At 40.5% G+C, this 12,265-nt stretch overlaps 2 protein-coding genes across 5 annotated transcripts in view; one reads left to right on the forward strand and one right to left on the reverse strand.

The window, feature by feature from the left end:
• Positions 1-9,760, forward strand: part of LOC120735857 (sodium-coupled monocarboxylate transporter 1-like) — a 12,043-nt gene extending 2,283 nt beyond the window's left edge. Inside the window, exons 1-17 of one of the 3 annotated variants that reach the window (XM_040035594.1) lie at positions 1,476-1,869; positions 2,232-2,351; positions 2,526-2,591; positions 2,702-2,753; positions 2,846-2,913; positions 3,757-3,795; positions 5,830-5,945; positions 6,015-6,155; positions 6,590-6,719; positions 6,822-6,910; positions 7,035-7,144; positions 7,605-7,672; positions 7,818-7,904; positions 8,725-8,939; positions 9,065-9,162; positions 9,263-9,351; positions 9,434-9,760. In XM_040035594.1, the coding sequence (XP_039891528.1) occupies positions 1,645-1,869; positions 2,232-2,351; positions 2,526-2,591; positions 2,702-2,753; positions 2,846-2,913; positions 3,757-3,795; positions 5,830-5,945; positions 6,015-6,155; positions 6,590-6,719; positions 6,822-6,910; positions 7,035-7,144; positions 7,605-7,672; positions 7,818-7,904; positions 8,725-8,939; positions 9,065-9,162; positions 9,263-9,351; positions 9,434-9,538 (1,818 nt within the window). In that variant the 5' untranslated portion in view covers positions 1,476-1,644 and the 3' untranslated portion in view covers positions 9,539-9,760. Of the gene's footprint in view, positions 1-1,475; positions 2,378-2,432; positions 2,592-2,701; positions 2,754-2,845; positions 2,914-3,756; positions 3,796-5,829; positions 5,946-6,014; positions 6,156-6,589; positions 6,720-6,821; positions 6,911-7,034; positions 7,145-7,604; positions 7,673-7,817; positions 7,905-8,724; positions 8,940-9,064; positions 9,163-9,262; positions 9,352-9,433 lie in introns of those variants that run through there. The other 2 variants (XM_040035595.1, XM_040035593.1) reach the window with 2 other exon arrangements.
• A 918-nt stretch (positions 9,761-10,678) lies between these two features.
• Positions 10,679-12,263, reverse strand: lyrm5a (LYR motif containing 5a). 2 transcript variants are annotated; one of them, XM_040035604.1, is made up of 3 exons: positions 12,183-12,263; positions 11,922-11,977; positions 10,679-11,834 (listed from the first exon to the last, which is right to left on the reverse strand). In XM_040035604.1, exons 2-3 carry the CDS (start codon positions 11,964-11,966, stop codon positions 11,622-11,624), a joined length of 258 nt encoding a protein of 85 aa, XP_039891538.1. In that variant the 5' UTR covers positions 11,967-11,977; positions 12,183-12,263; the 3' UTR covers positions 10,679-11,621. The 2 variants fall into 2 exon arrangements, with proteins under 2 accessions (XP_039891538.1, XP_039891539.1); XM_040035605.1 differs by lacking the exon at positions 12,183-12,263 and adding an exon at positions 12,079-12,155.
• Positions 12,264-12,265: the final 2 nt, after the last annotated feature.

Genomic DNA, 12,265 nt, shown 5'->3' on the forward strand with positions numbered 1-12,265 from the left:
AGCAGCGGGCTTAGTGACATACCGTGAATAAACGGTAGTATACCAATGTCTTAATCACAGTATGATGTTACTTTGTTGACGTAATTTATGACATAACGACATAACGGTAGCTCACTGGCGTCACTGTCGCCAGTGAGCTACCGTAAAAAAAGGCTACAGCGCGTTACCATAATTTGTCCAAGAGTATTATACCACACCAGCAAAAAACGGTATCATCCTGCAGAACGGTAAGCTACCGTAACACGGCGTCACGGTATGACGCTGGCAACAGTGACGCCAGTATGTTACCGTAAAGTGGCGATGAAAAGTCTAACAGTGTACTTTGTTACTTCCCACCTCTGGGCCACATAGTTTACTTAATGCAGCTTGTTTCCCAGCTGTTTCCATCACTTAAATGATAACTGATAAATAAACAATGATGATAATTGTCAAATGTTAAGTGCATGATTTGCAGACATTTTAATAACTTTTATTAAACTCAGCACAGTCTCATCCATCACCAACACAAATGATCAAGCCAGATGTCACACTGACTGACAGTCAATTGCTTTACATCCCTAGAGCACTGAGTACGTACCTGATCTGTTCACAGTACATGATGAACTCTGTCCTTTGAGCACTGGTATGTGACCGAGGCTAAAGCTGAATTAGTTAATAAATCTTCATGATTAAAATGTCAGTTGTTACACGATGTTGTTGCAGGTTGCGGTATCGCAGGGTTGTGTGTTTCTATAGCTGACCTGGTAGTGAGAATCTGTTGATACAAGTCACAACATGAAAATGCATGAATCTTAAATGTGGCCTACCAAACACTTGAACTTTTTAAACATGTGCATGTGTATATAAAGCATTTAAGGTTTCACTTCAGATGTCTCTCACAGGCAAGAACCATCATGGGTGGGGTCAGTGGAAGTCCTATGTTTGGTCTGTTTGTGTTGGGTATCCTGTGCCCATTTGCCAACTCCACAATATGTCTGTGACTTTTTCCTCCTGCCTTGATTTCATTACATATGTATGATCAGATAATTTGTCTGCAGCACTCCTATCATGGTTGAGGCCACATTCAAAACATTGAGCCAACTTAAATGTTGAGTCACTTGGGAAGCATCTCCCCAAGTTAACAAGACTTGCTCTGTGAAAACTGTGAAACTTATTAAAATACAGTTAAAAGTCCAAAGTTTATGCTGCTCACTTTTCCTAAAGATATCACGTGGGGCAGAGTCTTAAACAAGAGTAATAAAGGCGCTTAGGAGGCCATAGCAGTGTGTCTTAAATGCAATAACTGATTATCAAACCTTCAGATATCACAGAGGGTTTTATAGTAAATGGTAAATGGCCTGTATTTATATAGCGCTTTACTAGTCCCTAAGGACCCCAAAGCGCTTTACATATCCAGTCATCCACCCATTCACACACACATTCACACACTTTATGTGTTTCTGTTCTAACTCTAACTTCTAAACTTTATTCATTAACTTTGAGTGCCAAGTTAAACTGAAAGGACGCGTGCGCGCACCGCCTGGAATAATTTATCTTACAGTTCAATAGAGTACCTGGAGGTGATGACACCGCCTTCCCAGTGATCTACAAAGCACTGCCTGATAAACGCTTTAGCTTTATCTCAGTTTTGCTCCGACTGATAAAATGTCCGGGGATGCTCAGTTGCTCGTGGCAGCAGACTATGTGGTGTTTGCTGTCGTTCTGCTCCTGTCTGCTGCTGTTGGTTTTTATTACGCCTGGAGAAGCAGGAAACAAGGAACCTCCAGGGACTTTTTAACTGGGGGCCGAAAACTCAATGCCCTGGCTGTCTCCATGTCCCTCACTGCCAGCTACATGTCATCCGTCACTGTGCTCTCCAACCCAGCCGAGGTAACGTGTCGGGACTGTCCTGGATCTGCACTCAGCTTCCTCAGCGCACAAACATTTATTCAGGGCTTAAATTAGAATTTTACAAAATGCGTAAAACTGTGATTTCTGTGCATTAGAAGACGGCTGGAGTCAGCTAACCGAGCATTACTTTGAGTGCACTGCTTTCAATTTCAAACAAATCAAATAACGAAATTAAAGTTTTCGTGTTACTCACCAGAGTTCAGCACTGTTCATATGTTGCTCCAAAGCTCGTTCAGTATCAGCAGCATCAGCGTTTCAAATGATCTCCGGCAAAGTTTCACCAGCCAACCAGCTGTTTTGCTATTTTGTGTTTCCATAAATGTTTTTCAACCTGTCCGTAGGTGTATCGCTACGGAGCCATATTTGGCTATTTAAGTATTTCCTATGTAATAGCAGTGGTGTACACATCCGAGGTCTTTCTCCCAGTTTTCTACAGACTGGCCATCAACAGCACATATGAGGTAACTGTGGTTTTGTTTTCAACATTATTTCTGCTATATTTTAAACTATTGGCTGGGCTACACCTGTCAGTAAGTGTACAAATTACTAGCTTTGAATTGGAGGGAGTGAGGGGAACTAGAAGTTTCATGTATCAGTATCAATATGCGTCTTTTCTCTGTCTGGTCTCTGCCAAGTATCTGGAGCTGCGTTTCAGCAGAGCCACTCGTCTCCTGGGAATGGTGATCTTCTTTTTTAACGCAGTAAGAAGCCAGTGGTTCAATCCTTGTAGTGCTTTGACTTCTGCACATAAAACTACGTTGATATCAGCAGAGACATGTTGTTGTTGTGACTTTCTAACTCTTTGCCACAGTTGCTCTACACTGGACTTGTAATTTATGCTCCAGCTCTGGCTTTGAACCAAGGTATGTCAGCTCCAGTTCACAGCAGTTAAGTTCGTGAAGGGAATTTGAACAAGAGTGTTTCCCCTGTTAATGAATTTCCCTTCTTTTTGCAGTGACTGGTATGAACCTGTGGGGTGGGATTATTTCGACAGCCACTGTTTGTACTTTGTATTGTGCACTGGTTAGTAAAACATTTATTACATATGACACACACACTGCAGTGCATCACATTGTCAGTCGAACCTCATCGAGCATCACTAAGCCAGGAACCTTAAGAGACCCCCACTTTCACATTCAGCAGAGATTAAATGAGAATATTTACATTTTCCTAAAATTCATGAGGTCCCCTTCCCATTTACCCTTTAAAACAAAATATCTCTCATTTAACATCACCTCTGATTTCTTGACATTTTCATTTGGATGATTTAATTCAAATGATTTGTTTTGTTTCATGAAAAATATGTGCCCATTTTTAAAATTTGATGTTTTCACCTGCAATCACTAAGGGTCAAAAGTTGAAACCGTGATTGCATAATGTGTTGCGGCACCTGTTTGTTTTGTTTTTTCTAAAAGTCTGCAAACATTTGAAAGCTTAGAAACCAGTTGCTGTAGTTTACAGAGCACAGTGTTTTCTCATTCATGGGTAATCTAGGACTTCAGCTTTTCAACAGTCTCCACAAAAAATGTGACTCTTCAGACAGGACAAATTTTCACTTTGCTCCACTGCAGATTAAACAGAGGTATACAGCTGCCTGTGGATGCATTAGTTGTTAGTAATCTCTGGCACTTTTCCATAGCTTGTCCTTTGTCCTGTCCCCCCCCCCCCCCCCCCCCTTATTAATGTACTTGTTACTGGATAAAAGTAACGTCGTTAGTGACGCCGTTATTCCCATCACTTGTGCTTTCTGAAAATGTTCTACTACAGAATACGGTCACATATTTCCACGTTATGCATTCTGTTCATAAATACAGCTTCCTAACCTTTTTGACAGAGATTTTTCTTGTTTTGTGGCGTTTGTTACAGGGTGGCCTGAAAGCTGTGGTGTGGACAGATGTTGTTCAGGTAGGGTTCTGGATCAAATAAAACAAAAAAAATACACAAATGCCTCCAAATAGTTGTGGTAGATGGCTGCCCCTCCCTGACGTTGACGTTTCTTCCTGTTAAAAGGGAGTTTTTTTGTTCACACTGCCATTTGATTGCTGGCATTTTCTCTGGATTGTAGGGTCTTTATCTTACAATATAATGTCCTTTTGTTATGATTTGGAACCATATAAATATATTCCATATTCTATGTAAGTAAAACTGAATTAAATTGCAATCAGGTTTCAGTCTAATTTTATCAACACCACAACCACGTTTGAGTCATGTCTTGATTCTTTGCAGTATTCATGTAAATTAGCAAGAATTTGATAACTGGGACCAAAATCTGTCAACATACAGTGGGGCAAAAAAGTATTTAGTCAGCCACCGATTGTGCAAGTTCCCCCACTTAAAATGATGACAGAGGTCAGTAATTTGCACCAGAGGTACACTTCAACTGTGAGAGACAGAATATGAAAAAAAAAATCCATGAATCCACATGGTAGGATTTGTAAAGAATTTATTCGTAAATCAGGGTGGAAAATAAGTATTTGGTCAATAACAAAAATACAACTCAATACTTTGTAACATAACCTTTGTTGGCAAAAACAGAGGTCAAACGTTTACTATAGGTCTTTACCAGGTTTGCACACACAGTAGCTGGTATTTTGGCCCATTCCTCCATGCAGATCTTCTCGAGAGCAGTGATGTTTTGGGGCTGTCGCCGAGCAACACGGACTTTCAACTCCCGCCACAGATTTTCTATGGGGTTGAGGTCTGGAGACTGGCTAGGCCACTCCAGGACTTTCAAATGCTTCTTACGGAGCCACTCCTTTGTTGCCCGGGCGGTGTGTTTTGGATCATTGTCATGTTGGAAGACCCAGCCTCGTTTCATCTTCAAAGTTCTCACTGATGGAAGGAGGTTTTGGCTCAAAATCTCACGTTACATGGCCCCATTCATTCTGTCCTTAACACGGATCAGTCGTCCTGTCCCCTTGGCAGAAAAACAGCCCCATAGCATGATGTTTCCACCCCCATGCTTCACAGTAGGTATGGTGTTCTTGGGATGCAACTCAGTATTCTTCTTCCTCCAAACACGACGAGTTGAGTTTATGCCAAAAAGTTCTACTTTGGTTTCATCTGACCACATGACATTCTCCCAATCCTCTGCTGTATCATCCATGTGCTCTCTGGCAAACTTCAGACGGGCCTGGACATGCACTGGCTTCAGCAGCGGAACACGTCTGGCACTGCGGGATTTGATTCCCTGCCGTTGTAGTGTGTTACTGATGGTGACCTTTGTTACTTTGGTCCCAGCTCTCTGCAGGTCATTCACCAGGTCCCCACGTGTGGTTCTGGGATCTTTGCTCACCGTTCTCATGATCATTTTGACCCCACGGGATGAGATCTTGCGTGGAGCCCCAGATCGAGGGAGATTATCAGTGGTCTTGTATGTCTTCCATTTTCTGATGATTGCTCCCACAGTTGATTTTTTCACACCAAGCTGCTTGCCTATTGTAGATTCACTCTTCCCAGTCTGGTGCAGGTCTACAATACTTTTCCTGGTGTCCTTCGAAAGCTCTTTGGTCTTGGCCATGGCGGAGTTTGGAGTCTGACTGTTTGAGGCTGTGGACAGGTGTCTTTTATACAGATGATGAGTTCAAACAGGTGCCATTCATACAGGTAACGAGTGGGGGACAGAAAAGCTTCTTACAGAAGACGTTACAGGTCTGTGAGAGCCAGAGATTTTCCTTGTTTGAGGTGACCAAATACTTATTTTCCACCCTAATTTACGAATAAATTCTTTACAAATCCTACCATGTGAATTCATGGATTGTTTTTTTCACATTCTGTCTCTCACAGTTGAAGTGTACCTCTGGTGCAAATTACTGACCTCTGTCATCATTTTAAGTGGGGGAACTTGCACAATCGGTGGCTGACTAAATACTTTTTTGCCCCACTGTAGTTACAGAATACAGATCTGCCAACCAAACAAATCTCTGATTTTTCTTCCAGATTGGAATAATGTTTGCAGGCTACATGTCTGTTATAATCAAATGTGTGATCTTAAAAGGAGGAATCTCCACTATCTTGTCAGATGCCCAAGAAGGAGGAAGAATTAACTTTGTGGAGTGAGTATGTGTGTGTGTGTGTGTGTGTGTGTGTTATACTAAAATCATGCTTTCATTTTGTAATCCCAGCTTTGACATAAACCCTCTGAGAAGACACACTTTTTGGACACTAGTCATCGGAGGGACATTTGGTTGGAGTGCAGTTTATGGGACCTACCAACCTCAAGTTCAGAGATACAACTCCTGCAAGAGCATTAAACATGCCAGATTGTGAGTGATTCAAAGGAATGTATTCCTTCCTTCCTGTTTAGCTTGCAAAACACACACTAATCAGGCAGGGCACAGATGACCAGCAAGCTAAAACCAAGACTCTTGTTGCGGTGAGACCACAGTAATAACCATTAAACCGTTTTAATAGAGAATTAATGCAAATACATTGTACAAGGTTCCTCATAGTAATAAATTAAGAAAACAACGATATATGACACGTCTATTTCCACATCTATGTAAATTCTGATTCAGCCAAAGGCACTACATTGGTGGGGTTTGCTGGCAAATGACACGTTCTTATCATAAACTCGGAAAGGATAGCTATGATAAATGATGACATCATCAGCATACATTAATAGGAAATATAATCTCGTTTGCTATGCTACACTGATTTTTGTATGCATACTTCACTTTTTCGTGTTGTGTTTTTTCAGAGCTCTCTTCATCAACGTGTTAGGCCTAGTTTGCACCCTGACATCGTCAGTGATTTCAGGGCTGTGTCTTTATTCGTTCTATAAGAACTGTGACCCATGGAAAGCTGGACAAGTTTCATCACCTGATCAGGTACATACACATAAACAAAGAAAACGAAGGATGTACTAACAGTGCCACTGTTTTTATTCAAGTTGTTTTGTGATCTTTCAATAAAGTTTTTTTTCTTTACAGCTGTTGCCTTATTTGGTGATGGATATCTTGGCAGATCACCAAGGGCTTCCAGGACTATTTTTTGCTGCAGTCTATAGTGCCTCTCTGAGGTTCATACAACATAATTTGTTATATTTTTGGCTGATGCATGTAACATTTAAAGCTGTGCCACATTTGAAGTGTCAGTTATGTCCATTAGTCCAAAGTAAACATGGTTCATTTCTTCATGTTCAGCACAGTTTCTACTTCAATCAACGCAATGGCTGCAGTGACCATGGAGGACCTGATCAAACCACGCATTAAACTATCTGAGAAAAAGCTTCTCTTAATCTCCAAAGGGCTGAGTAAATAATAAGTTATCTGTTGTTTGTTTATAATATACAGTGGGGCAAAAGAGTATTTAGTCAGCCACCAATTGTGCAAGAGAGGCCTGTAATTTTCATCATAGGTATATCTCAACTATGAGAGACAAAATGAGAAAACCTTGTGAAGATTTACAGAAAACGTTTGACCCCTGTCATTGCCAACAAATGGTATATAACAAAGTATTGAGATGAACTTTTGTTGTTGACCAAATACTTATTTTCCACCATAATTTGCAAATAAATTCTTTAAAAATCTATGATGAAAATTACAGTCCTCTCATGTTTTTAAGTGGGAGAACTTGTAAAATTGGTGGCTGACTAAATGCTTTTTTTTGCCCCAGTGTAAGCTGCATGTTATGTTAGATTAAACTAATCTCTGTTTTGTGGATGTGGCTGTTAGTCGATAAAAATGTCATTTTGTGATGTGATGTTTTTGCAGGTGTGTTTTTTGGAATTGTATGCGTTGCCATGGCTGGACTGGCATCACTCATGGGACATATGATGCAGGTAGAGGGATCTGTTAATGCAGAGCTGTCAGTGTTTTCAGGCAAACACATTCAGGAACGTTGTTGTTGTTTATTAGAAAGCACCTCACCTCAGTAAATACAACCATTTTTAAAGTGTTTTTTGAGCTGCAGGTCTCTTCAAACAGGCAGTGTCCATCATTGGTGGGGTCACTGGGGGTCCTTTACTCGGTCTGTTCAGTTTGGGTGTCCTCTGTCCATTTGTCAACTCCAAAGTAAGTCCATTCTCATTTTGGGATTTTCATTTGAAAATTTCTACCTCCAGGGATCTCAAAATCTGGCCAAAATCAGCCCTTGGTAGCATGAAAGAATCGACATTTGTATCATTGTTTCAACTGTATTGCATCAACCTGTCATCGTATAACATAGTGCAGGGAGCATTTTTTCTTATACGGTATTTACAGTATAAAAAGCCACCCTTATTAATGTTCAATGTTTAAAAAATGTTAACGGCATGAAAAAAAATAACAATTACCAAATAACTTTAAAAACCAACTATAATCTTTATATTTTTTTATTTATTATTTTTTTGTTTGTTTGTTTTTACTGCATAGCTGTAAAACCCCATCAATTGACCCTGTTCAGTGGAACCAACTCGCAGGATTTTATAATTTGTTGAGATTGAGCTTTTTGAGCTTATTGTTAAGATTGGATCAGGTGCTGAGCCGTCTCTTGGTTGCGCGGCGTTGATGGGGGCTTGCTGGTTGAGCATTTCCACTTCCACTCTCTGTGGTTACACACCACTTTGTAACAAATCATTAGTTATTATTCATCATCTAGTTATAATCCATCTCTCTGGATTGTAGGGCCTTTACCTTACAATATAAAGTGCCTCCAACCAAGTTTGGTTGTGATTTGGAACTGTATAAATGAACTCAGAAATCATCCGTTTTCGCTTACATAGTTCTGCTGTCAAACTGAAAATAATATTGAAAAATGAGCCTGAGCGTTGAGTGACGCTCGACTCTGACAAACATTTTTGACTGTTGGTCTATGTAATATATATTTCATGAAGCTCCTTATATTTGTCCACAGGGAGGCCTATGGGGCCTCGTGGCAGGTTTGGCTGCAGCTGTGTCTGTGACCATTGGAGAATTGATATCCCCTTCTCCTCCTGAGATGACCCGACCTCTCTCGCTGAGCACTGAGGGTTGTAAATTTACTTCTGGTAGCAGTTTCAATTGGACTACCCCACTGCCAACAGAACCAAGTCTTTTTACCACAACCCCAGGACAGAATACTGATGACATGTAAGTGTGGTTCAGTCTGTGTTAGATCAATTAATATAATATTGCCTGGTGAGATGGGATGACCGAGCTTTCCTATAATATAAATAAAGGGCATATGAGAAAAAACTAATTTCTCTCACCACCAGACATGCAGTTCAGTGGCACTCTCCATCCTACCTTTATTTCATTGTCATTGGAGGTTTAACAGCTATTATTGTTGGAATAATCATCAGTCTCTTGACAGGTAAGAAAAAAAGAAAAGATTTTGCCATTGGAACTGTGATCTCATTTTCTTATTGTTTCATAAGGACGTTTTGGTTTTGTTCTTCCACTCATCATTTCAGGGGGATTGAGGGAGACGGTGGACCCGAGACTTATGCTAATGAAAGAAGACACTCTTTCTTATCACCTGTTCAAACGTGTCAAAGATGGGGTACGTGCTGAAGAGCAAAGGTATCAAAAGCAACAGACTGAAGACAGGTGCTCAATTCTGCCTTGTACTTTTCCTTCCTTAGGTCATGGGAGGAACAGACAATGTTGGTCTGCCAAACGAGGAGGATGGAATCAATAAACCTGCACATGGGAAAATTGACAACGATATCCGTGTCTCATCTTTTTAACGACCGATACAGCTAAAGACAGAGCTGCTGCAATGCTCAAATTTAGGATTGTAATCACCTTACTTCATAAGAAATGAGACCAAAGGAACTGAGTTGTCAGCGAGACAATCGTGCTTTTATCTTTCCAGTGATTCAGCAAAAAGTAGAAAGCACTTTTTTCAAATATCTACTTGTGTACAATGATGATTTCTGTTTGTATTGTTTAGATTAACACGTTATTAATAAAAAGCCACATGATAAACATTTCAATTCAATTCAATTTTATTTATACAGCGCCAAATCACAGCAACAGTCACCTCAAGGCGCTTTATATTGTAAGGTAGATCCTACAATAATACATACAGAGAAAAACCCAACAGTCATATGACCCCCTATGAGCAAGCGCTTTGGCAACAGTGGGAAGGAAAAACTCCCTTTTAACAGGAAGAAACCTCCAGCAGAACCAGGCTCAGGGAGGGGCGGGGCCATCTGCTGCGACCGGTTGGGGTGAGAGAAGGAAGACAGGATGAAAGACATGCTGTGGAAGGAATAGTCGGAATAGTTCAAACATAAGTGTTCCTCTCTTTCTGGAATGTTTGAATTTCTCTGACCAGGAGGGCAACGCAGACTTGTCTGAAACATCCACAGGATACAATCCACACAAACAGGCAATGAATACATTCAAGGTAGTTTTGATGCCATTTATTATGAGTCATAAAGTTTTTTTAGCTTCGGTTTATTAACTCAAATGTCACAAGACGACGTGACCATTGTCCTTCAGAAACACAGCAGCTCCGCATTTTGCAAAAAGTGAAACATAGCACTTCAACACAACCACCTCATGACAATTGTCAAGCCCGGTGGTGGAGAGGTTACAATTTGGGCTCGTTTTCCAGCTACAGGACCCGGGCGCCTTGCAGTCAGAGACAATCAAACTCCTCTGTATGCCAAAGTATTCAAGAGTAAGATATGAAACCATCTTTCTGGCCAACAGTTAAAGCTTGGACCAAATTGTTTCATGAAATAACACCAGCTAGTCTATAACAGAATGGCGAAAAAAGAAGAGTCTGGTGTTGCAGTGGTCCAAACTCCAGACATCAGCTCAATTAAAACACTGCGGCAGGATCTTAGCAGAGCTCTGCATGAACAAATACCTGCAAACCTCAACAAACCGAAGCAATACTGAAAAGAGAAGGAGCCAAGATTCCTCCACAGGAATGTGAGAGACTGAATAAGTCCTCAAGAAAACATTATTTCAAGTTATTGCTGCTAAAGGTGGGTCTACAACCTATTGAATCATGCCAAGTACTGCGTCATAGGATTTCATAGTCTCATGAAAACTTCCTTCTTCAGAATCCATGCAGACTGACACTAGATCTGCAGGGTTTAGGTTGATTGTAATAGCAGGAATAAGTACCACTAAGCTGTGTTTGTGGTTTATTATGACACGAGACACCACTCTAAGAAATCTGTACATCTATATAACATTTATGTTTGCCTTTTGTGTAACAGCACATGAATCCATTCCCATGTACACTTATTTCTCAAAAAAAAGTGAGCATGTATTTACAAATATATACACTGAAATACATTCTAAAACTCACATTTTACATTAAAGAAGCTTCAGTCGGTAGACAGAAAGACAGCTGCTTTAAATTTAAAAAAAAGAAAAAGTACACAACCTCTTGTACAAATGATCAATGTTACAATTTGGACACCTTGGTGTAAACACTGGGTAACTCATCTGGTGAAGCATTTGTTTTAAATACACTAAAATGTGACAATGGGACAAAGAATGCATAAAACATATTCTGGGCTTACAAACAGTATATGAAATTGAAACAGTGGCCTTAAGTACAAAATATCAATGACAGTGATGATCGCTTTGTAAAACCCAGAGATGAGGATTTTATTTCCCTTTCAGAGGCAACCTTAGTTGAGTTTAATAAAGGAGCAGCTGTTGTAAATTCTGTTCTTTGTTTTGGACCCGGTAGGTGTTAAAAGGTGTTTGTGAATCCGAAAGGCTGATAAATAACCGATTACCACATGTACACTGCTTGCACTGTAATCCAGGAAAACCACTTGGAGCTATCAGCGTGTGCCATTATTTTTCGGGTTCATAGTATCTTTTTTTCATGGCCCGATATTTTCGGAGGAAATACAGAGCTTCTAGCTCCTTAATGACATGATCCCCCCGGGCCACCAGCTGTTTGATCTTCTCCGGGTCGGTCACGTCTTTATGCTTCATGAATGCTGACTTCAGGCGCTGTTTGAAGTACGCTGCTCCCTGAGGGTATTCACGGCCGAGATACAGGAGCTTGTTTGGAGAGGAGAGACACATTTTTAAAGCTCTGCAGCATTGCACACCACCCAGCGTTGTTTCTCTTAACACCAGTTTACTTACATTTTTGTACAGCCTGATAACTTCAGTTTTTAAAGGGTTGGCCATGGCCTTTCACACTTTTGAAAGGAGAAGAGGAGAAAGGGAAGGTCAGGAGAGAGAGCACACAGAAACCATTACACAAAATTAAGTTTAGCTTAGCAGCTAGCTTACGAATTACCATGTAGAGCACTGCATTTATGCCAAGCGCAACAAATTGACATTTACACGTGTTATATTATGTACGCCAATGAAGAGAAAAATGTCTTTTCCTTGCGTCCTTACCTATGAATGCAAGGGACAACTCCGTAGTGCACGTTGTCGCACGTCGTTTCGTTCTGTCGCAAATAAAAAACATAGGAAGTACG

This window comes from Simochromis diagramma, unplaced genomic scaffold (assembly GCF_900408965.1).
Source record: "Simochromis diagramma unplaced genomic scaffold, fSimDia1.1 OVJJ01000816.1, whole genome shotgun sequence".
Taxonomy (NCBI): Eukaryota; Metazoa; Chordata; class Actinopteri; order Cichliformes; family Cichlidae; genus Simochromis; species Simochromis diagramma.

What these genes read in the sequence shown, in the direction of transcription:
- lyrm5a (XM_040035604.1), bottom strand. Translation starts at nt 11,966, where the DNA reads ATGGCCAACCCTTTAAAAACTGAAGTTATCAGGCTGTACAAAAAT. An exon ending in TTATCAGGCTGTACAAAAAT is followed by an intron (nt 11,835 to 11,921) that starts GTAAGTAAACTG and finishes TCTCCAAACAAG; the next exon opens with CTCCTGTATCTCGGCCGTGA.